The sequence below is a fragment of the Sinocyclocheilus rhinocerous genome, unplaced genomic scaffold (genome assembly GCF_001515625.1).
Source record: "Sinocyclocheilus rhinocerous isolate Xijiao unplaced genomic scaffold, SAMN03320098_v1.1 scaffold156, whole genome shotgun sequence".
Classification (NCBI taxonomy): domain Eukaryota; kingdom Metazoa; phylum Chordata; class Actinopteri; order Cypriniformes; family Cyprinidae; genus Sinocyclocheilus; species Sinocyclocheilus rhinocerous.
The window spans coordinates 19,186-45,513 of record NW_015662023.1 but is presented as its reverse complement, the minus strand read 5'-3'; the positions used below and the strand labels follow the sequence as shown (position 1 = coordinate 45,513).

General features: G+C 37.5%; 1 protein-coding gene across 1 annotated transcript in view; it reads right to left on the bottom strand.

Moving 5' to 3' along the window:
- The window catches only part of LOC107727350 (exostosin-1), a 333,036-nt gene extending 311,341 nt beyond the window's left edge, over window positions 1–21,695 (bottom strand). Inside the window, exon 1 of the mRNA XM_016537193.1 lies at window positions 20,698–21,695. Within this exon, the coding sequence (XP_016392679.1) occupies window positions 20,698–21,665 (968 nt within the window). The 5' untranslated portion in view covers window positions 21,666–21,695. The remainder of the gene's footprint in view (window positions 1–20,697) is intronic.
- Window positions 21,696–26,328: the final 4,633 nt, after the last annotated feature.

The window sequence follows — 26,328 nt, the reverse complement described above, 5'->3', positions numbered from 1 at the left end:
GGATCATGGACCTGTTTTGTTGTGTTTTGCCCCTGTCTTTGTTCCTGGTTTTCCTTATATGGTCTTTTTCCTGTCCTCGTTTAGTTTAATTATGATTCCTGGCACCTGTGTTTGTTAATTATCCCCAGTATTTAAGTCCTTGCCTTTGCGTTCTGTGTTTGTTGGTTCTACTCGTTATGTTTGTGTTTCCTGCCATTTCCAGTGTGGATGTACCCTGTGTTCCGTGGATTAAAGACTGTTTTCGTTTATTCGTGCCTCCTGCGTGCTTCCTAAACGGCGAACTGTGACAACAGTTTACTGTTTACTTTTGTGAATGAACTGAAATACAGGAAACAAGGATCCATACACATGGAAATGACACTGTTTATAAGAAAATGGCAACTTTTTCATGCTGTAGTGGGAAGCTATTTCTGATTTCTCAGCATTTTCACTAACGGCGGCCTTTAATAATGACTTTGGGTTAGTGATGCAGTTATATGATTTCTGTTGAAATGTTTTTTGGAGTAATAAACTCAGAATAAGAACTGATCGATTAGCCTGTCATGGTAAATAACAGTTGAGATGATGTAGTGAATGCTGCACTGAGGGTGATTGGTTCACATTTTCATCTGAGAGAATTCTGGGTGAAGGCGCATTGACATTCCTGTAAATAAATGCCAACACTCAGAAACAGCATGGAAAAGAGTGAGGGATATTTATGAAAATTAACACTTGCGCTAAATGCTTACTGAGCTGAATGTGGGTGCGTTATATATCACATTTTCACAGTAGGGGGTTATGAGAAATAAATCTATTTAGACATGGTTATGAATTAGTGTAATCCTAAAGGGGACCAAATAAACATCAAATTGCTCTGTGGAGCTTCAGTTTACACACTGGAGAAAATCCCAGGGTCACTGCAGGTCACACACTCACACAGACTGAAATATAACCATTGGATGAAAACACTCATTTTAAAGGGCTAGTTCACCCAAAAATTTAAATTTGCTGTTAATTTACTCACCCTCAAGCCATCCAATATGTATATGAGTTTTTTCTTCTTCAGTAGAACAATAAAGGTCATTGCACACTGAGTCCGAAATTTTCACACGTTAAAAAATAAATACGACCTCACGTTGTGTCAATCACGTTTACACACTGCCCCCGAAACTTTAGTCCATCATAAAAAATTCGGATCAGGATCAGATTTTCTGCATTTTCTCATCCATAGCAAGCATTTTGATAGGAAAGGATGACGAATACGAAAAAAACACATACGAAAATTTCGGACTCAGTGTGCAAGGACCAGAAGATTTTTAGCTGAAATCATGGACCTTGGTGATTCATAAAATGCAAGTCAGCAGCTACTGGCAATTTGAGAGTCAAAAAAGCATATACAGGCAACACAAAAGTAATACCTGCAGTTCCTGGTGATATATTAAGGTCTTATGAAGCGAAACAATCGGTCTGTGCAAGAAACTGAACATTATTTACAAAATGATTACCTGTAGTTCTGAGCCTCAGGTAAACATTCCAGAGTGACTCTGGAAATGAATCTGTCTTTTGAACCGGTTCTTTTTGTGAACTAGTTGAACTAGTTGACCAAATCAGACTGAACCGTCTGAAACAGTTCATGGCTCGAGCAGCACAGATCTACAAGTTACTCAATCAAAACTCAATCAAAACTCACTTTCAGACGTCTGACAGTCACTCTGACTCAAAATGAGCCAACTGGCGTTCATGATCCTGTGATGCTGGTTTTTGTCAGGTGAGCTAATGAAGACTAGTTTATTCACTTTTATTCACTTTATATGTTTTAGACATGTAAAACATCCACGTTTCACATCATTATTGGGTGCTGTAATAATATAATTGCTTGTCTGTTACGTCATTGCGTGATTATGTAAATGAACTAGTGCACTGAATCTCAATGAACAAGAAAATAATCATAATTTCCTGTTTGCCTGAGACTGGATCACAGGTAATAACATTGTAAATAATGTTCAGTTTCTTGCAGAGACTGATTGTTTTGCTTCATAAGACCTCAATATATCGTATTAATTTTCTGTTCCTTGATATGCTTTTTTTTTTGACTCACAAAGTGACTGTAGCCGCTGACTTGCCAAGGACCACAGTTCCAGCTAAAAATTTTCTTTAGTGTTCTACTGAAGAAAAAAAGTCAATAAAATAATTAAAATATTTTATATTATAAATATTTAATAATATTAAATATTATTAAATATTTAAAATAAGAGATGATTCCTTCTCATAACTTGCCATAAATTTCATTTTTTGTTGTTGTTGTTGTTGTTTTACAATTTCAAATAAAATGTGGAAATTATTCTTCAGTATGATTGTCCTCGTCATTAACACAGAATACAGAAGCGAAAAGAACACTGTCGGTGGCAATGCTATTTAAATACACTGGAACTTGTATAATTGGCGTCTGTTTACAAAATAGCTGGTCATAAATGTGCATAACGCTCCAAAAAAGAAGTTGATATAATTTTCTCACCAATTATTGAGTCCAATTATTATGTCCACTTCTAAATCTCTGGTGGATTCTTCAAAATTCTCCTAATCAGAATCCCAAGAAGTTTAATAAGATATTTTTTTCTCCTAAAATATGAGTCAGATATGACTAAAATATGACTGCAGAGTGATGCCTCTATATAATAGAGATTGTCAGAATATAATAATAATAAAATATTAATATAATAATAATAATATAGATAAATTTACATAGCATACATGTATGGATACAACATATGGATTCAGCAAGAAAATCCAAAGTTTGATCAGAGAACAATTGACAGTGTGGTACATTGTAGTATTCTGCTTATATGACAGTATTATCTATAGACTGATATACTCACGTTGCACTGAAACACACGTGCAACCAAAAATATTTTGTGACCGTTTTTGGTGTGCCTACTGTTTAGTGCTTAAAGTGCTTTTAGATGACAGAAACCGCGCTTGTTAAGGCTTGTCATGTTTTCTCAAGAATAATGTGAGGAAGGAGTTCAGACAAAGACACAAAAAAAATGTCACACATTGAAAATATGAGCAATAATTTGCAAACTAACTAACCTTTTTTCAAAGATCTGTTATTTAAAACATTCATTTGTTTTTTGGTTTATTTTTGTGATTCTGTGTAGGCCCATGTTTTAAAATGCACTATTTAAAATGTATTTATACATTGTTTAATTTATGTCCTAATGGCTGTGCCTGTTTTCTATCAATTGATTGATTGATTGATTGATTGATTGATTGATTGATTGTATTCACTTTTGCTTATACAGTAGGTTTGCCCCCTTTTTTTGTTTAGATTTGTTTCCTTGCATTAAATAAAACTTTATACACAGTTATACTTAATATAACATTTTAAAGCATGTCTAATTCTTCTATTATTCTTGTATAATCAGTTTTATCTTATTTTTTATTGTTTTACTTTTCACAATGCAAAAGTAAAAAGTGATTTTAAAAAAGGTGAAAAAAATAAAAATATCTGAAATACAAAAACCTAAAATACTGATGAAGAAAAAGCATGGACAATGTATTCCTTTCTCCTCTAAAGAAATCACTCATCAAGTCTGCAATGGCTCTATGGATGTTTTAATATCCTGACAATTTCTTCACCTATTTTCATGATCCATCCAAACATATTGATCTTTCATTTTTACAGGCATCATAATCAGAATACTGCTAGTATCTCCACTCGTTTTCAGAGCACCCTTGAGGCTTGAAACTTGTTAGAAATACATTTCTAAAATGTAAATAAGTGCCTGACTCATCAGCTGTCTGGCCATGTGAAGAATGGCTGAAACTGCAGGTTTGTTCATTTTTGGACAGGTGAATAAATGTGAATTGACACAGCTGAGCAGAGTAAAGTTTTATTAATGGTGATGTCACTTTTCATAAACTATACAGAAAAAATGATTGACCTCTGCAGTTACAGAGCAGAAAAGAAGGCCAGTTCATTTAAACAGAGCGCTATAGTGTTTAGCCTGTCTGTATTTGTAGTTTCAGTGAACAACAAAGCAAATTTGAATTCTGTAGCTAAAGTATAAGGTCATACTCACGTGTGTGTGTGTGTGTGTGTGTGTGTTATCCTACTCCAGCACTCCCCAAATGTCTACAGTGGTGCCAACCATGGTTCTTTGGTCCTGAGGTTTTTCCTGAAAACTTCTAATATTTCTATTACTGATTAATTTTGCAAATTAATAATATGGAATTCCATGTTTCTGCTCAATTGCTCAATGTTAGCAAAAACAGTGTGGAAAATGTAATTCACCTTACTGCTGATGAGGGGACCTATGGGAATATGATCTAAATTGTTTCTCCTAGACCAGTGGTTGTCAGCCTGTGGGCCAGGACCCACTAGGGGGTCTCAGAAAAAATATTGGGGGCTTAAAATGGTAGGTCATACTCACGTGTGTGTGTGTGTGTGTGTGTGTGTTATCCTACTCCAGCACTCCCCAAATGTCTACAGTGGTGCCAACCATGGTTCTTTGGTCCTGAGGTTTTTCCTGAAAACTTCTAATATTTCTATTACTGATTAATTTTGCAAATTAATAATATGGAATTCCATGTTTCTGCTCAATTGCTCAATGTTAGCAAAAACAGTGTGGAAAATGTAATTCACCTTACTGCTGATGAGGGGACCTATGGGAATATGATCTAAATTGTTTCTCCTAGACCAGTGGTTGTCAGCCTGTGGGCCAGGACCCACTAGGGGGTCTCAGAAAAAATATTGGGGGCTTAAAATGGTAAAAAAAATAAGACAAAACACACAAAATAACAATAATAATAATAAAGTAAAAAATAAAATAAAATGTGATGTTTAAAATCATTTTAAAGGAACAGCTCATACAAAAAATGAAAATTTGCTTTAAAAAAAACCTGTTGGATTATTGTGATGTTTTTTATCAGCTGTTTAGACTCTCGTTCTGACGGCACCCTTTCACTGCTGAGGATCCATTGGTGAGTAAGTGACATAATGCTAAATTTCCCCAAATCTGTTCTGATGAAGAAACAAACTCATCTACATCTTAGATGGCCTGAAGGTGATTATCAGCAGATTTTCATTTTTGGTGAACTATACCTTGTGATTTTGAAACCTAGAAAAGTCATGTAAATTAATAAGTGTGCATTTTTATAAATATACATTTTTATATTAAATGAAAAACAACAAAGACTATTGCTTTAGAATCCTGCTTTTCATGATCCGTAGCTATAACTTTAGTGGTTCAATCAGTCTTGTCATTGAACCTATTAGAACAAACAGTCACACTTTATTTTAAGGTTCAATACTCGCTATTAACAAACCTTTAACTATGACTTTTGCCTCAATAAACTGCTAATTTGCTGCTAATGAATAGTTAGTAAGGTAGTTGTTAAGTTTAGGTATTGAGTAGGATTAGGGATGTAGAATATGGTCATGCAGAATGTGTGCTTTATAAGTGCTAATAAAAAGCCAATATGTTAATAACAGGCATGCTAATAAGCAACTTATTAATGAAAATTGGTCCCTACTAAAGTGTTACCAAACAAACATACAACCCACCAGATTTTCAAATAAGATCACATTTGCCACCATACCAAAACCTGCAATTAAACATCAGAGCACAACAGAAAAACACAAAACATTCTAAATCTATTAGTCTTTGTATCTCCAGTCCAGAACTACTCAGAAAACAGCATAAAATAAAAATATATTTTCTATCCTGCATGCAGTTAAAACATCTCATGTATGACACAAATTGCATGTGATTTGGCTGTAATAACGCACAGGTGCAGTAGACTCCTCTCATGGAGTCATGCAGTTATGCAGGCTGTGCTACAATGAATGGGCTCAGGTGGCTACTCAATGAAATCAAGGTGTGAGCACAGGCTGTCTGTGACAGAGTAAATCATGTTTAAGAGTGCTGGCACCACAGTCTGGGGAAACGGATCACTCTGAAATCCAAGCAAAGCAAAATTTAGCCACAGACAGATGCAGGTGCAGCGAAATGTAGCTCTCCAGAAAAGCTTGCAAGATAGTTCACCCAAAAATGAACATTCTGTCATCATTTACTCACCCTCATTTTACTCACAACCCACATGACTTATAGGGAACAAGCAAGAGGTTTAGCAAAGTCTCACACTGTTCTTTACAAAACAAGTGTCTGGACATTTTACTAGTAACTCCTTTGGATTCCAAAAAAGTAATATGCATTTATTTCCACCCCGATCTATGAGAAAATGTAACTATTTTACGAAAGGGTGATTTCGTATGAATTCATGATTTCTATGAAAACATAAAATTTTTAGAACAAAAGGTAAGCAAAAAGCTCCATTATTAGTGGGGTGTATGAAGATTGTATGAAAACGTACTAATGAGATCAACCAAATTTATACTAATTGACCACTAATTTGCAGAAAAATAAAACAGTTACAAATTTCCATGACTGACATGAGGAAACATGAAGTACAATATCTCAAAAACTTTATTCTTATGATGGATAAGTTTGTTTAATGTTAGTCAGGATTTCTAGAATATGCTGTGGATGGATGAATGCAAAAGGTCAGCATGAAACAAGGCAGAATGAACATTTAAAATAATCAGTAGCACACAAATAACCCTTCCAGACGCAATGGTTACTGCCACTGTTTTTCTGATGTTTGAAGTGTTATTGAAGGTAACGTTGCAGAATGAAAATGTATAATACAAATGGTGCTACAACTCTAAAATATGACTGTTTTCCATGCAGCTTTGGTCCTTAGGAGCTGAAAGGGTTTTTTTAGGGAGTAGAAATAATAGATTTTCTGTTTCTGGACAAACAACCGCTCTTTCCCAGTTGGTGGGTTTGTTACTGACGTTTAAGAACATTCTCCACTATCTTTCTTTCTTCTGTCGAATGCCTCTTCATGTCTCTCATTCTTTCCCACTGTCTCCCACAGTGCAGCGTTCTCCCAAACTGCTGCGAATGCCTATTGAAATCTCTGAAAGTCTCAAGGTAGCCGAAAATCTCCTGCTGGAAACACGATCAATCTCTCAGCCAACAGCAGGTACACTGTGTTAATTTGTTATCCTACAGGTTTTCACTTCCAATGAATCAAATATCACTAAGACCATGTAGACACCAAAGCACCTCTTGTCGTTTTTAAAGCAATGTTTTTCCTGGTAATAACATTGTTTGTAATGAGAACCATTTGATGTCTATACAATGACACAAAAGGCATCATGAAACATCATCTCAAAACATCCCGATCGTTTTGCTGGCTAAAATGTGTCCATTGTAATTCTATATGTTTTTGTCTGAAGAAAGCTGTATTATACAGTATATTGATTATGTATTTAATTTAACACATTTAGTCAGCTGTGTAGCTGAAAGTAGAAGTGATGATGGGGTATAATTTTCATTTTGAGCTCAGAAACATTAATTAGCTCACAGTGGTTAATTTTCTGGAGAAGTTCGGCTTTGCTGAAGTGTTGCGTTCCCTATCTGTCGGTCACTTCGAGTTATGTCGTGACGACATTAGGGGTCTTACTTGGGAGCCCGAATCCTCTCTGATTAAGAGAAAACGCCAATGAAATTTGGCTAGTGGATTTTGCATGCTGAGCCACTCCCCGTGCATACGGGTATAAATAGGTGACAGGTGCATCCACTCATCAAATTTTTGCTTCGGAGCCGAGTTAGTGAAGGAAACTCGACATTCACCAGGCGAATTCTCTCGTGTGCTGAAAGAAGAGGCTGATCTGGGTGGCGTTACGACACGTTCAGCGGCGTCCCTGTTAACTCAGCAATTCCCCTGGGTGTTTCATCTAAAAGAGCAGTTTCTGATCACGGTCGGTTTGCGTCTTTTTAAAGATGCCGCTCCGGCCGTGTCCTCTTGGGTGTGGTCGTTACCTGTATTCTACTGAAGGCCACGATCGTTGTCTTCAGTGTCTGGGCATCCAGCATGCTGAGGATGCGTTCGTGGATGGACACCGCCCAGTCCGAAACCTCACGGCTGGATGATTGGTTCCTCGGTGCGGTTCCTTTCTTCCCGGAGGTGCACGAGGAGCTGACAAAGTCATGGACGGCCCCTTTTTCGGCCAGAAGCCGCTCGTCTCCCTCCTTCGTGGCCTTCGTGGGGAAGTCGTGGCCTAATGGTTAGAGAGTCGGACTCGTAACCCAAAGGTTGCGGGTTCGAGTCTCGTACCGGCAGGGATTGTAGGTGGGGGGAGTGAATGTACAGTGCTCTCTTCCACCTTCAATACCACGACTGAGGTGCCCTTGAGCAAGGCACCGAACCCCCAACTGCTCCCCGGGCGCCGCAGCAAAAAATGGCTGCCCACTGCTCCGGGTGTGTGTTCATGGTGTGTGTGTGTTCACTGCTGTGTGTGGGATGGGATAAATGCAGAGCACTAATTCCGAGTATGGGTCACCATACTTGGCCACATGTCACTTCACTGTCACTGTCACTGTTCATCCTCACCACCCTCGATGGGTCCACCAAGCCAAGGCACTCAAAGACATGCACGAGGGTGGCACCAACCCAGGGTTGATGCAGGCGCTGCGCTCGGCGACTGACTTCGCTCTCCGGGTGACGAAGGTCACGGCGTGGTCCCTCTGGAAGGCGATGTCCACATTTGTGGTCCAAGAGCAGACCTGGCAGAGATGAGGGACGTCGACAAATTTCGCTGGGGCGTTGGGAAGGTTTCGACCTTTGCGTAGTACCTGTCTGACACGCTGCGGTTTGTCAACACTTGCAATGCCATAAGGCTGTGACGGGGTTCAGGTTGTGGCGCTTTCCATGGACCCCTAATGTCGTCACGACATAACTCATTTCGCTTTCTTGATGCCCCCATCTCCCAGGCTGGGCTATTTGGCGACACTGTCGAGGCTCCTCCAGCTGCCACCGCTCCGCCGCAGGCCACGCCTCAGCCTGCCCATCACCGAGGGCGCCCTCCTGCGGTCTCTAGAGCTGCTCCATCCCGTGCTGAGACCACGTCGAGGCCGGCGCATCGAGCCCCCCGCAGGAGTGTGGTGCCCCCCGTGTCACAGCCGGCCCCTAAGTCCTCCAAGAAGACAACGAAGCGGCCCTGACACGGATTGCCCGGAGAGGCGAGGAACTGCTCTTCTACAGGAGGTGGTGACAGAGACAGCACCGGTCCTTTCCCCTGGAGGAGGGCCGGGTGGAGAATCCTTGGTTTTCTTTTGTTTCTCTTCAAAAGAACAGAACATTTCTTTTACGCATATTTTCAAAGAAAAAGCAATTTCCTTTGCCTACTCTCACGTTGTCCTAAGACCCCGACCTGGATACGTGCCCAAGGTTCCCACCACGCCTTTCCACGATCAGGTGGTGAACTTGCAAGCACTGCCCCCGGAGGAGGCAGACCCAGCCCTAGCATTGCTGTGTCCCGTAAAAGCGTTTTGTATATACATGGACCGCACTCGGAGCTTCAGAAACTGTGTTGGGTAATAGGTAATAGGCGGGAAATACTGGCCGGTGTCACGCTTGCTGCGCCATTCCCTCTCATACGGGAATGCGAGCGCCTTTCTCTCCCAGTCGAGTTCTCCGGACGGCGAACCCTGGTTGAGCATCCTCCAGCACCCCCGGCAATCAGACTCGGCGGAGCAGTCTGACGCCAGGCCCAGTATCGGTGTTAGCTTGCCCGGGTCTCAGGTCAGCCCCTGTACTGGGCTAGGTGTCCATATGGCTTGATTCCCTGCGGGCGATCCCATATGTGTATGCTTCCACGGTAAGGTTTCCCTCTCGGTGAACCTATGTCTTCCCTTTGACAGGCCATTCTGTCAGGCTGTGCTGGTAGTGGTTCCTCTCTACTCTCAGGTAGGACCGGCCTCAGAGTCCCATTCCATATGTAGTACTGCCCCAGGCCGGGGTCAGTCCATATTAGTGTCTCCACATGATACCTTCCTACGGGTAGGATGTGGCCTCCGTAGCGCCCTTCTCCAGAAGGCTCGCTTCCCCATCGTTACTGCCAAGCTGTAAACAACAAACAGGAAAGGCGTGAAGCACCTTTTACAAAGGTCGAAATCCCTTCGCTTAAGAAACAATTTTCTGTCGTAGGAACAGCAGCATGGCTATCTCCAGCAGCGATGTACTCACCTTTTGGTCCCTTCAGGCTTTTGATTGGATGAACATTTCTTGGTCCTACGCCTTCCACAGAATATATAAATACTATTAGATGGATAGCCTAAATGTCCTAAATTTTAATGGTATATCAAAAAGTGTATATTTTTAGTGAGTGATTGTTGATAAATTTTTCCAGTTTTTACCATACTTTCAAAACAAAAATTAAAATAGGAAAAATATGCAATATGAGAATAATTGAAGACAAAATGTGTTTTACTGAGAAAAAACAAGTCTCATTCGTAAGTATTTTTTTATGTGCTCATGCACATGACTGAGGCTTAGGTTAAGACATGGACCTTCATGTTTTACCTACAAATCATACATTTTCGTACTATAAAATTGCACAAATTCATTTGAAATTGCCAACTCGTACAACATGAAGTTGTGTTGTAGTAATACAATCGTGTGAACTCTTTATGTTTTATCATTGTTTGAGTTTTAGTGTGTCTAGCGCATTCACAATGCGACTTACACATGATTAGCATGTAACTTCAAGTTTACTTGTGCTTTTGCATCATTTGGTGCATGTCCAAGTTTCCATGTTTATGCGTTGTAAAATAATAATTAGTATTGTAATACAACGCAGTGTCGTGGTAATTTGTAAGTATTTTATGATTCATACAATGTCATTCGTAAGTATTTGTAGAATCTCCTCTCCCCGAGGTTTAGGTTTGGACATGGACTTTTCACCGTGAGATAAATCGTACATTTCTATATGGCTAAGGATAATTTGAAAATAAATAAACAAATTCATTAATTAAAAAAAAAAAAAAAATTATTTCTCTTTCAAAAACAATGTTAGTGCTTTGCTATTGTCGTGTGGTGTTATGAGGAAAACAAATTTATGTACTGATTACATATTTTATGCATTTACTCAGCTTCTCTTGAATCTACAAAATATAGTTTTCCATTTTAACTCACCCACAGTTACAGTTATTGTTGAATCGGGTTTGTTCTGTACTTGTGGGGCTTTGAGCGCAAAAACAAAATTAAACAGTGACCACTGGAAATATATTTGATGAAAGTCGATGATGAGGTTTATACATTAGTCGTCTAATCAAACACAGAACGTCTCGGTTACGTACGTAACCCTCGTTCCCTGATGGAGGGAACAGAGACGTTATGTCGTGACGACATTAGGGGTCTTACTTGGGAGCTCGAATCCTCTCTGATTAAGAGAAAACGACAATGAAATTTGGCTAGTGGATTTTGCATGCTGAGCCACTCCCCGTGCATACAGGTATAAATAGGCAACAGGTGCATCCACTCATCAGGTTTTATGCTGAGGAGTCGAGAACTCGTCCCTGGCAACCAGCGATGGTTCGAGGTAGAGGTCTGCAACCAATTTAGCAAATCATAAAATAATTACATATTGTCATGAGATTGTGTTGTATTACAACAATGAACTAATTATTATAATACTACAATGCATAAACATGGTAACTAAAAAGCAAAAGTGAACTTAAAATTGCATGATAGTCATGCGCTAAAACTCATGCATAGTTAGAATAAAGAATTCACACCATTGTATCACAACAACACAACTTCATGACAGTTCGCAAGTAGCACAAGTGTACAAGTTGCACAAGTTGGCAATTTCAAACGAATTTGTTAGTCGTACAAAAACGTACAGTTTGTAGGTAAAACTTCACTATGAATGTCCATGTCTGGTACAGTAAGCACATCAATAAATACTTACAAATTAAACTGTACAAATTTGCAACCAATTCACCAAAGCGTAAAAAACTTATAAACTCTCATGAGACTGTGTTGCATTACAGTAGTGCAAATGCACAAGTACACTTAAAATTACATGATATAGTCAAGTGAAACTCACATTTTGAATGCGATAGGCACACTAAAACTTGAACATTAAATAGCTAAAGCATAAAAAACTCACAACACTGTAATAACAACACCAGAATTTCATGAGTATTCATAAGCATTGTTGCAATGTATGAGTTTTCGTAAGCATGGGTTGGCAATTTCATATGAATTTGTGTAATCATATTCATATGAAAATGTACATGAGTAGATCCTGCTTAAAGTACTTATGAATGACATTGTATGAATCGTAAAATACTTAAGAATTACCATGAGACCATGTTGTATTACAATAATATACTAATTATAATGATATTTTACAAGATCAGGTTTTCACAACAAGGAATGATTTTACATGTTTGGCTTTTGCTGTCAATTTGATTAATCGCGATTAATCACTTCCAAAAAAAAAGTTTGTGTTTACATAATATATGTGTGTGTACTGTGTATATTTATATGTTTATATAAATACACACATACATGTATATATTTAACATGTATATATTTCATTGTAAACAAACTTTTATTTTGGATGTGATTTATCGATTTGAGAGCACTAATTAAATGTATGTATAAAACACATGAATATTTGGTTTAATTTGGCACTTCTCATTAACTAAACTGTTGTTTTGTCTACTAAAATTAGATGCCATTTTAGCCATGAATAGAACTGACTAAAATTAATTAATATGACATGAAGAAATACTGGCAGAAATTAAAGAAGACAACAACTATGACTGTGTAAAAATAGTTACATACATAGTTGGCCAAATAAGAATTGACTACAGGTTGTGTTATTACAACAGGGTCATTTTCACACAATTTTTTAGCAATGTGGCTTCTCTCTATGCCTTTCAACAGATGCAAACCTCAAATTTAGTTGTCATACAAGTTTAGGATTTAATACTGCACAGCAGTGAGCTCTCAAAGTTTGAGCAGCTGTGTTTATTGAAAGGGTGATTAATTTTTGAGGTAAAACTGGGATTTGTAATCACTTCCCTTTTGTGTGATTCTGAAGCTAAAAAACAACACATCACGTTAATCACACACCCTAATTAAAAAACAGCAGGCTTCTCGCTCTGTCTATCTCTCTCTCTCTCTCTCTCTAACTCTATCTTTCTTTCTCTCTGTATGCTGTCTCTTTCTTTCTCAAGTGTGATGGATTTGTAGGAAGCACCCAGTCGTGAGCTGCTCTAATTTAGAGCCTATCAATACATCTTATCAGTGGGGGCTCTTTCTCCCTTGTTTCTCCACCTTATTCCTCCTTCCCTTCTTCCATCTTCCACAAACGCAGACTCAACATCTTCAGAAACGTGGCTCTCTTTGACTTTGGCTCACTCGATAATGAAACCTCAATGTGAACTTTCCATCCAGAGTCTAATGGCGAGATCAGAAATCTACAAGTGAGAAGGTGAAGATGGCGGAGCTCTGACGGCTTTTGCTCAAATTTCATCTCTCCTTAAATTATATGATTTGCACATTTTGCACAGTGGAACTCTGAGTCCCTGCATGCAGTGCGGCATTAATAAATCATGTGAATTACTGGGTTATTTGCAGTGGTGTTGTGCTTGTTGCCTCTTTGAGTTATGTGGTGTTGACTTAGGTCTGTTTCACACATACTGCATCTGCGACACAAATCTGCAGACCATATTAACAGGTTACAGCGTTCACACGGCCGGCGTAAGCAGCTAGAAGTGGAACTGACAATAGAGTTTTGGCGCCGAGTTCACGTGTCATGCTCAGTTTGGGGACTTTTAGAAAACACACTCTCTTAAAACAAACATTTCACATGCTGTCTAGTTCAATTTGTGCACTAACAGCTTCCAACAGTTGAGGTCATGGGTTTACATGAACGACACCTACTTATGAATGACATTTGAGGAATCGTGAAATAGTTAAGAATTACCATGAGACCATGTTGTATTACAATAATATACTAATTATAATGATATTTTACAAGATCAGGTTTTCACAACAAGGAATGATTTTACATGTTTGGCTTTTGCTGTCAATTTGATTAATCGCGATTAATCACTTCCAAAAAAAAAGTTTGTGTTTACATAATATATGTGTGTGTACTGTGTATATTTATATGTTTATATAAATACACACATACATGTATATATTTAACATGTATATATTTCATTGTAAACAAACTTTTATTTTGGATGTGATTTATCGATTTGAGAGCACTAATTAAATGTATGTATAAAACACATGAATATTTGGTTTAATTTGGCACTTCTCATTAACTAAACTGTTGTTTTGTCTACTAAAATTAGATGCCATTTTAGCCATGAATAGAACTGACTAAAATTAATTAATATGACATGAAGAAATACTGGCAGAAATTAAAGAAGACAACAACTATGACTGTGTAAAAATAGTTACATACATAGTTGGCCAAATAAGAATTGACTACAGGTTGTGTTATTACAACAGGGTCATTTTCACACAATTTTTTAGCAATGTGGCTTCTCTCTATGCCTTTCAACAGATGCAAACCTCAAATTTAGTTGTCATACAAGTTTAGGATTTAATACTGCACAGCAGTGAGCTCTCAAAGTTTGAGCAGCTGTGTTTATTGAAAGGGTGATTAATTTTTGAGGTAAAACTGGGATTTGTAATCACTTCCCTTTTGTGTGATTCTGAAGCTAAAAAACAACACATCACGTTAATCACACACCCTAATTAAAAAACAGCAGGCTTCTCGCTCTGTCTATCTCTCTCTCTCTCTCTCTCTAACTCTATCTTTCTTTCTCTCTGTATGCTGTCTCTTTCTTTCTCAAGTGTGATGGATTTGTAGGAAGCACCCAGTCGTGAGCTGCTCTAATTTAGAGCCTATCAATACATCTTATCAGTGGGGGCTCTTTCTCCCTTGTTTCTCCACCTTATTCCTCCTTCCCTTCTTCCATCTTCCACAAACGCAGACTCAACATCTTCAGAAACGTGGCTCTCTTTGACTTTGGCTCACTCGATAATGAAACCTCAATGTGAACTTTCCATCCAGAGTCTAATGGCGAGATCAGAAATCTACAAGTGAGAAGGTGAAGATGGCGGAGCTCTGACGGCTTTTGCTCAAATTTCATCTCTCCTTAAATTATATGATTTGCACATTTTGCACAGTGGAACTCTGAGTCCCTGCATGCAGTGCGGCATTAATAAATCATGTGAATTACTGGGTTATTTGCAGTGGTGTTGTGCTTGTTGCCTCTTTGAGTTATGTGGTGTTGACTTAGGTCTGTTTCACACATACTGCATCTGCGACACAAATCTGCAGACCATATTAACAGGTTACAGCGTTCACACGGCCGGCGTAAGCAGCTAGAAGTGGAACTGACAATAGAGTTTTGGCGCCGAGTTCACGTGTCATGCTCAGTTTGGGGACTTTTAGAAAACACACTCTCTTAAAACAAACATTTCACATGCTGTCTAGTTCAATTTGTGCACTAACAGCTTCCAACAGTTGAGGTCATGGGTTTACATGAACGACACCATGCAAAATCTGCTATAAGTTAATCATTTCAACAATTTTTAAAGGGGTTAAAAAATTGCATGTTACATTAAATAATAGCTGAATTTACCAAAAATAATAGCTGACTTTTATGAAAAATATATGGACTGTATATGAACTATGTGTTCAAGAGAGCCAACAAAGGTGATTTTATTTATTTATCTTTCTTTTATCTTATCTAATTACGAAAAATGTTAAAGCAACATTAATTATATGGCCACCATGTTGTGCATCCTAAATAAATAAAATTATTATTATTATTACTATTATTATTATTATTATTTCATTTTTTTTATTTTTTTATTTTTTGCATTTTACTCTTTTTGAATACCTATGACACTCCACATTTGAAAGTGTTTTGTTTAAATAATCATGTTTTTTTAATAGTTTTTGTTATTAGTTATGTATATTTGGGCTTTATGTTACATCTTCTGTTGTTTAATGAAAGTTTAATGCATTATTTAAGTATCATGTGTGTTACCATGATGGTGTTTTGTGTTTGCATGAATGACTCTGTGCACCTTCTATATATTAGTATATACTTCTGCTTGTGGCGAAGCTACTTGTGATGAGCTTTGATTCTTCATGTGGCTTTCTCTTTTACCACCTGCATTATTATGGTGGTTGTCAGTATGTTAAAGGTACAAAACAGATTTTAATAGCAGTGTGCATTGTTGAATTTACTGGTTTACATTCAAATTTTCTTGTTTGTAAATTACAGTTTTATACTGTAAAATGTACAGTTTTGGGCCGTAAATGTGTTTACAGTTTTTCTGTATTTTTTACAAAATTATTCTGGCAACCACAGCTGCCAAAATTATTTTGTAAAAATTACAGAATTTTTTTTACAGTGTAGGTAAAAGTACAGCTTGTAAATTATGCACAAAATATTCTGTTCAAAGTGGTTTACTTTTATTTTTTTCCTTTGTTTTTATTTTCACATCATAGCTCATATTTATAGTTTTTCTTCTAGCTATTCACTGACACTTTTTGTCCTTGGTAAAAAAAAATCCACTAATTAAACTAATTTATTATGGACAAAAAATGTTTGATATGGTAGAAATGGCACCACAACTGTGGGAGTCATAATAATTTTATGAATGTTACAAAAAATAAAATGTCTCGTTTAGTTCACTCTTTGTTTTGATCATAGTTTAAAAAAACTTAATAATTCATATGTTTAAAATTAATTAATATTTTAAAGCTGAAACAATAAATCTATAAGGCATTTAAAAAGAAGTAAAAAAGAATGAGGGCACGATAAAAAGTTTTAATGTGACCTTATAACAAAAAGAAAACACTGAAATGTGTTAGTTTACTTTACTAAAAAAAATCAACCCCTAGGACATAAAAGTCCCCAAAGAAACACCCATCTCTGTGATGCACCATAAACACTATCAGTGTGAAAGCTCACACCGCACAGTATGTGCGAAACTGGCCTTGAAGTGCATCTCGGTCTGTGATACTATCATTGTGGTTTGTGTTTTGGATGGCAAGGACCCTGCATGCCAGATCCAATATTGTGCAATGTATGATTTATATTGCTTCCTCAGCTTGTTAAATTACTGAGCTAGGCAAATGTTTTAAGAAACAGAATATGCCACTACAGATCCAGTTCATGGCTAATCTGTTATTGTTCACCATAAAAATGAATTTAATGAGTTAATTTGACATAAAATGGTTATATCCATATGTTTTTTTACTTTTAGTTTCCACATTTACATAGTGCATAGACTGTTAACATTTAATGCTCTTGTTTTTATTTGCAACATTTGCATATTTAACCATTCAAAACAGCACTCTGGGTTCTGCTTCTGCCACGGTGTGATTCTACTTGTGAAAACCGTGAGCCACATTATATTTTTGTCTTCTTTTACTGCAACATTCAGAATGGAAATACAACTGCACCTATGTAATTACATGGTAATAACATGGTAATAACTGTGTAACACCTTCAGGGACAACTAAAACAAAGTTGGATATAATACTGATGTCTTTTTACAATGAAGTGCTTCATATAAACTCGCAAACATAGTTCCAGCCTGCTTTTTGACAGGCTGTTCATAAAATAAAATAAAAAACATTGAGAGACCCAGGGTATACATGTGTTTTAGTACAAAATAAAATAAAAAATCTGTTAAATTGTTCTGAGCAAATATTTTAAGAAGCAAAAAACACCATTAATGATCCAACTCATGGCTCACCTGTTATTGTTCACCATAAAAGTGTGACAAAACCATGCATTACAGAACAGTTAGCTGCACCACACATTACTACCATAGAAATAACATTGATAGCACAGGCCTGTTTAACGGCACAGACAACAAAACCATGACTCGCAAGCGTAGCACAATCCATTTCAATTCATGATAACAATATCACCATTTGTATATAACCATAACCATAGTTGTCCAAAGTTTTAAAATAAAATTACACATCTTATACTGTACATTTTATAAGACAGAATATGATGCAGTGTCTATGTGGGTGGGCCGGACTAGGAGCAGTAAGTGATTCTATCAGACTCTGTAATCATCTCTGGGCACAGAAGCATTGTGTGTGTGTGTGTGTGTGTGTGTGTGTTTTCTGTGACTCTAAGCTCCTGCTTAATTCAAATGAGGGCCAATTATTGACTGCCTCTCTGAAATCCTCTCAATTCATTTGAAGTATAAGAGTCTGCTAGTCAAGACCTTCTAACCTTCTTTTCTTCAGTCTGATGAAGTTGAATCTTGCCAACTCTTTAATACACTACATTATATAGTAATGCAGTACTCTTTAATACACCAAATGGCCAAAAGTATGAGGACACTTGAACGACACCATACTTGCTTTGTTGAGCATTCAATTTCAAAATCAGGGAGTAAAGGCCCGTTCACACCAAGCACGATAACTATAAAGATAACGATAAAGATAAAGTTCTAAAAATCGTTCTCAATATTAAAGAATAGCAGAGTCCACACCACAGCTATAACGATAAAGGCACAGAGAAACGATATCGTTGCAATCATTTTCCGAACGTTTTTTTCCAGCTGATGAATGATACAAACATTGACAGCCAATCAGAATCCATCCTGCTATAACGAGCTCGAGAATTTAAAGCGGCAGACGCGTGTACGCTTAGAATAAACAGACGATATCGTTCGCTGGTATGGACGCTAATATCGTTATTTTTATAGTTATTGTTCTTGGTGTAAACGGGGCTTAAATCTGAACTGTTGCAATCCTTAAACATGCTTTGATTTCATCTGTCCTATGTGGTACTTACTGGTTTAATTTAGGGTGACCATACGTGCCATTTTCCCAGGACGTGTCCTGGCCAGGATTTCTATATTGCTTTGATTCAAAGTACCTCGACAGCGTTTCGAAAACACAAGGAACCGATGTCATACACCGATCGGTCTGCACACGCAAACAAAGCCAAACCCTAGATATTTTTGGCAATATAGAAATCCTGGCCAGGATGCGTCCTGGGAAAATGGCACGTATGGTCACCCTAGTTTAATTATAACTATTGTTCTGAATTATTTATCTAAATCATACAGAAGTAATGAGAAAATAGTTATTAATTTAATATAAACAATGTGTTTTTTATTCCCAAAATGTGTAGACTGTTGTAAAAACGCTCTTTGACACTGGTTTATTTGGACAATTTACAACTTTAACAATTTGAAACAACACTCTGGCTTTTCACTTCTGTCATGTTGTGATTCTCCTTGTGGCAACCAATATAAAAATGGTTACTTCCATTTGCTTTTGTACTTTAATTCTCAAATGTGTATAGTGTATAGACTGTTGTTAAAATGTAATGCTCTTAGACACTGTTTTTATTTGCATCATTTGCAACTTTAGCAATCTGAAGCGACACTCCGGCTTTTTGCTTCTGCCACAGTCTGATTCTCCTTGTGACACCATGATCCCTAGCACACACAGTAAATCTCTGTAAGTCTGCTTTTCTTGTAACATTCAGAATCTGGAAACACAACTGCACCTATGTAATTACATGATAATTACATAGTAATATCTGTGTAATACCACCATTACAAAAGTGCAATAGAATCAGGCACAACTAAGTGAAGACTCCAAAAAGAATTTACATTAACTTGAATGGAATTAATATTAACTCCCAAACAAGCTTTTCATAAACATTGGCGAAAGACCCAGGGTATGTATGTGTCTTAGTATACAGATTTTTAAAAAAAATCTGTTAATCTGTTCAAAGAACACAATATATCTTGATTCATAGAAGATGCTTTATATTGTTGCTACTAGTTACACATGCAGTCAGTGCATAAAGCTCACATCTTAGCAAAAGAAATAAACTGTTTGCATTGCACACAATACAAGGCAATCACTTTCTTATCATTGTACCTAAGAGAATTAAACTCTATACCATAAATCTCGCCAAAACGGTGCATTTACACAAACTGTTCACATTAATGTCACAAACAGATGAAGATTGGCTTTGTTTTGGGCTAAGAGACCTCTAGAGTCCTTTTCCACAGCACTTTTTTTCCTGAGCTAGACAAATGCAACAGAACTTCCATTTATAGCAGTATTCCCATGATAACCACATGAACGCTACAGTCTAGAGTACAAAACAAGCAACAGTCTAAATCACTCTGACATTAAATACTGCCATTGTGTTTTCGATCCTCTATGGCGTTTAAAAGCCACAACCAAAGATTCATATGAATCGTGCAAAAACAATCTGCACCTCAGTAGCTTCACTGAAGTTTTAAATCCTGTACATACAAATAAAAGGGGTGGTTCACTCAAAAATGAACATTCGGTTACACTTTATTTTAAGGTGTCCTTGTTACAGTGTAATTATTCTGAGTAATTATAAGTACTGAGTAATATTAATTAACTACATACTATATGGTTAGGGTTAGGATTAGAATTTGGCATGGATTACTTGCATGTAATTATGCATAAGTAATTGTTATTATAATAGTAAGTATATGGAACATGTGTAACAAGGACACCTTCAAATAAAGTGTTACCGAAAATTCTGTCATCATTTATTCATCATCATGTCATCCCAAACCTATATGACTTTCTTTCTTCTGTGGACCAAAATAGATGATATTTTGAGGACTCTTTTGTCCAGTCCCTCATTGTAAGGACAAAAAAGAGGAAGAAATAAGATCATAAGGTTTGGAACAACATGAAGATATAATTTCCATGTTTGGGTGAACTTTTCCTTTTAGATGAGCTACACCAGCATGATAAAGAATGGAAACCGTAGGACTTACTTTGTGTATTCTTCATTGTCTCTGTCGCACCTTGCATCCTTATGTTTCTCCCAGTCTTTCCCGTGTTTGCAGGTAGTCAATAAAATGATATCATCCCCATTATGTATATGATATAAAGCATTTCTGGTTTCAGAACCGATGCCAGTTAGATACCTCTTCCCTTTGAAGACCAGCAAGTATTTCCGTAAGGGAGGGACATTGTTAAGATTCAGATAACCTTTGCTCCCTCCTTTCTGAGGATGGTCTTTTGAAAACAAAGGGATGGACACATCAAAGCGCGGTCTAAAGTTGTCCATGTCGGTGCTGGCCTTGGCCAGCATGGCTTGGCCGATATCGAAGCCTAGTTCCTCCGTATAATCAGGCCACGTTCCAGAATACAAGTTAAAAATTAGATGGTTCCTCCCTTCGTACCACAGAGGGAGGCTTTGAATTCGGGCTCGGACGTTATGTACATACTGAGAGGACAGCTGGTCCCTGTCTAGAGTGTCTATACTCAATACAAACAGACAGGCCTCATTAGGGTCCGTCGTGTAGAACCGCGATTCCTCGATGGCTGCCAGAATCTTCTGGTAGCTTTCCGAGGGCGCTTCACCTTTCTGAGGCGGATACACGTAGATTTTAAACCCCCGTTCGCAGCGTTGGAAATCGAAGCAGGTCTCCATGCGACATCGCCGGCTCTTGTAGATGTTCTTCTGTATTTCTCGTCTCTCGCGAGGAGACGTGTGTTGATGAAGAAGCAGGGGTCCGTCCTCTTCCTGCTCGGCCTCACCAAGGTACGTCTGCAGGGGAGGATCCACCCATTCCGGCCAGCGGGGCGGCCGAGGTGGGACACCGGCGATCTGTGAGACTCCGTAAAGCTCGGCATGGTTCTGATTGTGGAACTCACCAATTTGTAGGCTACACAGGTAGGCTAGTAGCAGGCTACAGGCCCCCACAGATACCAGCAGGTATCGCTTCTTCGCCTGCATGTGGACAGTGAGAAGCAGGGCAGGAAAAGAAGGAAGCACGGAGGGTCGACTGTAAACCCAGGGGACCAGCTCTCATACCACTAGGAGCATTCTGATATTGCACGGACCACTGTAAGCGCAGAGATACAGAGAGGGTCATGTTAGCTTTACACACCAGAATGAAAATGACAGAATCTAGTATTGTAACTCCATCTGAATACAGTCTTCATTACTAATAATTCACAATAAGACCACATTGAAAATCTGGGATTCAACATCTAATTTGAACCTAGAAAAAATGTAAAACATACAAACATATAAAGTAAAATTATGTCAAATGTAGGCCACTGGATAACAGAGTTTTAGACCCCACTGTAGGCTACTTGATTAAGAATGACTAATTCTTTAAAAAAGTAGACTTATTATCATTATGATCACCAGTGTGGAGAAAAAAAAATCAGTGCGACTTCCAGGGAGGTCTACTTTTTCTAAGTAAATCTTGTGGCGCCATCAGCGATTCGTCTCACGCCATGTATTTGTGTTGTGTAAATCTATAATAAAGTGATAAGTAATGACAGTAGGCTACTTATATTTTGTCAACATTACTGCATGATACCGATCCTTAAAGAAAGTGCTCTGTTGCTATAGTAACCACCTCAGGTGAAAGTCTTAGCAACTTTGTCTATTTAACTAATTTCACTTTTGTCATTACTAAAACTTTTGAAAATGCAAATAAAATGTATATACAGTACACTTAAACTGTATATACTTTCAAGTATACAGATATACGTCTGTATATGCGTTACTGTTACTACTATGGGCTATGGCTTAAAAAAAACTTAAGACAGTTTTAACCCCATCTAAAACGTGGTAAAAACTGACTACATACAAAAATGACATACTTTCTAAAAAAATATATTAAAAAAGAGAAACTTCTGTTTATGTAGTGAGGCTGTTTCAGTACCAAATGTTAGATTTTTACTCTCTTCACCTCACTTGAAAACTCCACAAACTAAGGCATTATTTAAACATAAAACTACAGAAAATAAAATTAGCTTAATGAATAGATTTACATATAACATTGTGATTGCAACTTGTATAATATATGCTAAACAAACTGAAAGAGATAGAGATGCTTTACCTCAGTCACCTGTTGAAGCGTCAATCATCTACTGATGAGTAAAAGACCTTCAATGATTCTCAACTTTATATTAGAAATCAAAGCACTATCAAGTCAGCGCATTATTAGGAGTTGTGTAGAAGTATTTGCCAACCATTTCTGTATTCATAAAGCAAATGTTTTGATACTGTACGTCAGTATAATAATGTGATTACAAGGGGAACTGACAGAAAAACACACGCTATCCGAATCCATTACCCTGATAAAGCAACGTGATGTTAGTTATCTGTTTCTATCTTTACATGCTTGATCTAAATATCTTCATATTTCCATATGTCGTGGCGACCAAAGCGAAACTTCAGGAAAATCCACTGAGTCTTCTTCAAATTGCATTCTGTCCACAAGTCTTGATACATCACAACCTCAGCCTATAATATGCACCAAGTATCTCCAGAATCAAGAAAGAGATCCTTCTATAAACGTGAGGATTGTCAGCCCCTATCTCTCTGGATAAATGTGCAGGTTTTAGAGCAAAATCCATCGCAGAGTTCCTGAGACATCCTGAGTGCTCAAGTTATGTTTACAACTCTCCAAAACCAACACGAAACTTCTCATCACGCCACTCGTGGTCTCACAGCATCCTGGAGACTCTGATAGCATCTCATAATCCACATGGACCACAGCTTTCAATCGCAGTAAAGTCCTTCCAGAGGTTTGGTTTGGTTTAATTTAAAGTTAGCTGTCAGTCACCGCTTGATCCGGAGTCAATCCGGTGGGACCACGTGCATAGACTCCAAGACAAACCCCAATTTCGCTCGCATGACATTCCAGCGTTAATTCATACTCTTCAAATTCACAATGCACTGTGAACGATCAGATTCCGCGTTTTTGCCTCCGGAAGGCACTTGGCGTGAAAGTTAACGCTGTTGTCAGCTGAACGTCACTTCACTCCAGCGCATCTTCACCGGGACGAGCTCGCGAAAACACGCACGCATTCTGTCGCATGCCTGTCTCTATAAGCAATCCCAGCAAGTCTTCTCCTTCAGAGTCAGCAGGCGTGGAGCATGATGGTGAGCTCCTGAGGAGAGTTGGGGAATCCGCTCAGCATCTCTATGAGCTTGAACCTCCCACCTCCACTGAGTCTTTCCTCTCTTGTTATTAGTAGAGGAAGCACTGAGAGAAAGAACGGTCAGCGGAAAGCGTTGATCATCTCAGAAGAACTGTGTACCGACAGATGTGTATCACACGAGGAAAGCATGAGACGGTGACGCACGATGAAAGCAATAACCGAGCCACAGACTGCAAACATCTTCACTGAGAAACTATATAATGATGCTCCTCTACTGATGCACACTGCACCGCGGCAATAATTCCACGAAACGGGTGCATTTTCCATTATGAAAATGTGATTTTCAGAGTAAATTTGAATACTATCGGATATGTCTATGTATCAATAAATTGTAAGGTAGGCCTATTTAAAGTGTAACGGGGCTGACGGTTTTGCACTTAAAGTAGCCATTATTAGCCATTCATTACACAAGGTCGACCATTACACAAATTGTTTATTTAAACGTGAAAATAATGCTGACATTAAGTTTTCAATAAGTAATTGCTTACTCTACAAAATCATGGAAACAGTTTACCATTTATAAATTATTCTGCTTAATGTAACACGATAAAATCCTGAAAACAATAAGCTTTTCCTCTACAATTTCACATCCTGGATATATAATGATGTTATTATGAAGGAGCTATCATTAATGAAATTGTGTATCATTTTAATAAAAGATAGTTAAAGAAGGGAACAGGAAATGAAGTAATGATCACTTTCTTCCGATAAAACCTTAATGGGAATTTTATTGGAGAAGGATTGCTTTTCAGACTGAGGCTCTGAACAATGAAGGACAGATACAAAAAACAGGAAGTGTGTGTGTGTGTGTGTGTGTGTGTGTGAGAGAGAGAGAGAGAATGCAATTTGACAAGACAAGAATGGTTACCATCTTCGTTCATTCAGAGACCATTGAGCTCTCACTGAGGTAGGTGTATTTCGAAATAAATGCTGCCATCTAGTGATGGATTTTGTTGAGATAAAGGCCTGCATTGTGACTTCCGGACAAATATTGCATTTCTAACAGAGAACACAAATATATTGTACTCAGTTCAATGGATAAACAAAGTCACTAGTGTTTGCAACTTTACAGATCTTCTTTATGCACCAAGAGCTTGTAACACTCCAAAGAGAAAGGAAAAATTGAAATCGCATCATATGACCCCTTTAATTTAATCTGTGTTAAATTTAAATTACCAGTGTATTTTTCAACACTATAAATTATATATAATATAATATATAGGGTTTTTTTTGGCCTAATTTAGTACAATCTAATATTTGTAAATAATATATTTGACTTTATCCTGAAGTGCACAATGGTGATACACATGCAATTCAAGGCATATTATTCAACATCTGCTTTAATCTTTATTTACAATCATCTTTCATTCCATTACATCCATTTTATGATAATTGTCATACACTGTATATTTCTTACTTTTTTAGGCATTAGAGAAAGAGTTATAGGTATGGTTGTATGTTAAACTGTGATTTTGGATCCCTTAGGAATTCTTCAAGAAGCTTGTTTAAAGTTTTTTCATCCTTTTCTGACTCTTCTTTTTCTTCATTTATCTTTCTTCTTCTGGGTATGCGGTGAACAAAACATTGAACCCACTCAAACAGACTGCGAAACAGTGCCATTATAAAACACTGAATGCTGCAGAATGCTATGAATATACTTTGAAATGTCTACCAAGTGTCTCTTCCGAGCTGCAAAGTTAGTGTTTGGGTTAAATATCCACAAAAGATATGTTCTGGATAGCAGTCAGAGCAGCACTTTACAGCTTTCAGATCATTATGACATCATAATGCTATCATGTGTGAAAATTCTAAATTCTGCAGGTCCAGTTCTTTCCACTTGTTTTAAATATAAATAGATTAAATCAGCCAATGCAGGAACATGAAATACATGCACTCATATTCAAGAAATAATCTATAAAATAAATAAATAAAAATAATAAAAATATTTTGCACAGTTTATTCTTTTTTGCATTCTTTTGTAATTGATTATGACATTTTCTATGACAAATTATAGTAAATAATAAATAAATTACAAAAATTGAAAAGGTAAACTGAAAATGTGTATGAACTTCAAAATGTCTTATTCAAACATTTACTTCAATGGAAGTATGTGTTAAGTGGAATGGATGGACTTTTAATGGATGGGCTTACAAAATACCATTATATTATCTTTATTTTACAATCATAGTGAAAAGTGCTACATTGTGCTACAAAATAAGCAAACTGAATTGAAAGTAAGAACATTTGACCATCTTTAAAAAAGGAATTCACATATTCTAACACTTTGGTAAATGTTATTAGCAAGTGTGCAGTGAGTGCTCAACTGCATTGCTAATTCATTATTGCTAGTATTGGTGTGTGAACGACTTTGTGTGTGTGTGTGTGTGTGACGTGTGTGTGTGTGTGTGTGTGTGTGTGTTTCTGCACGGGTGTCT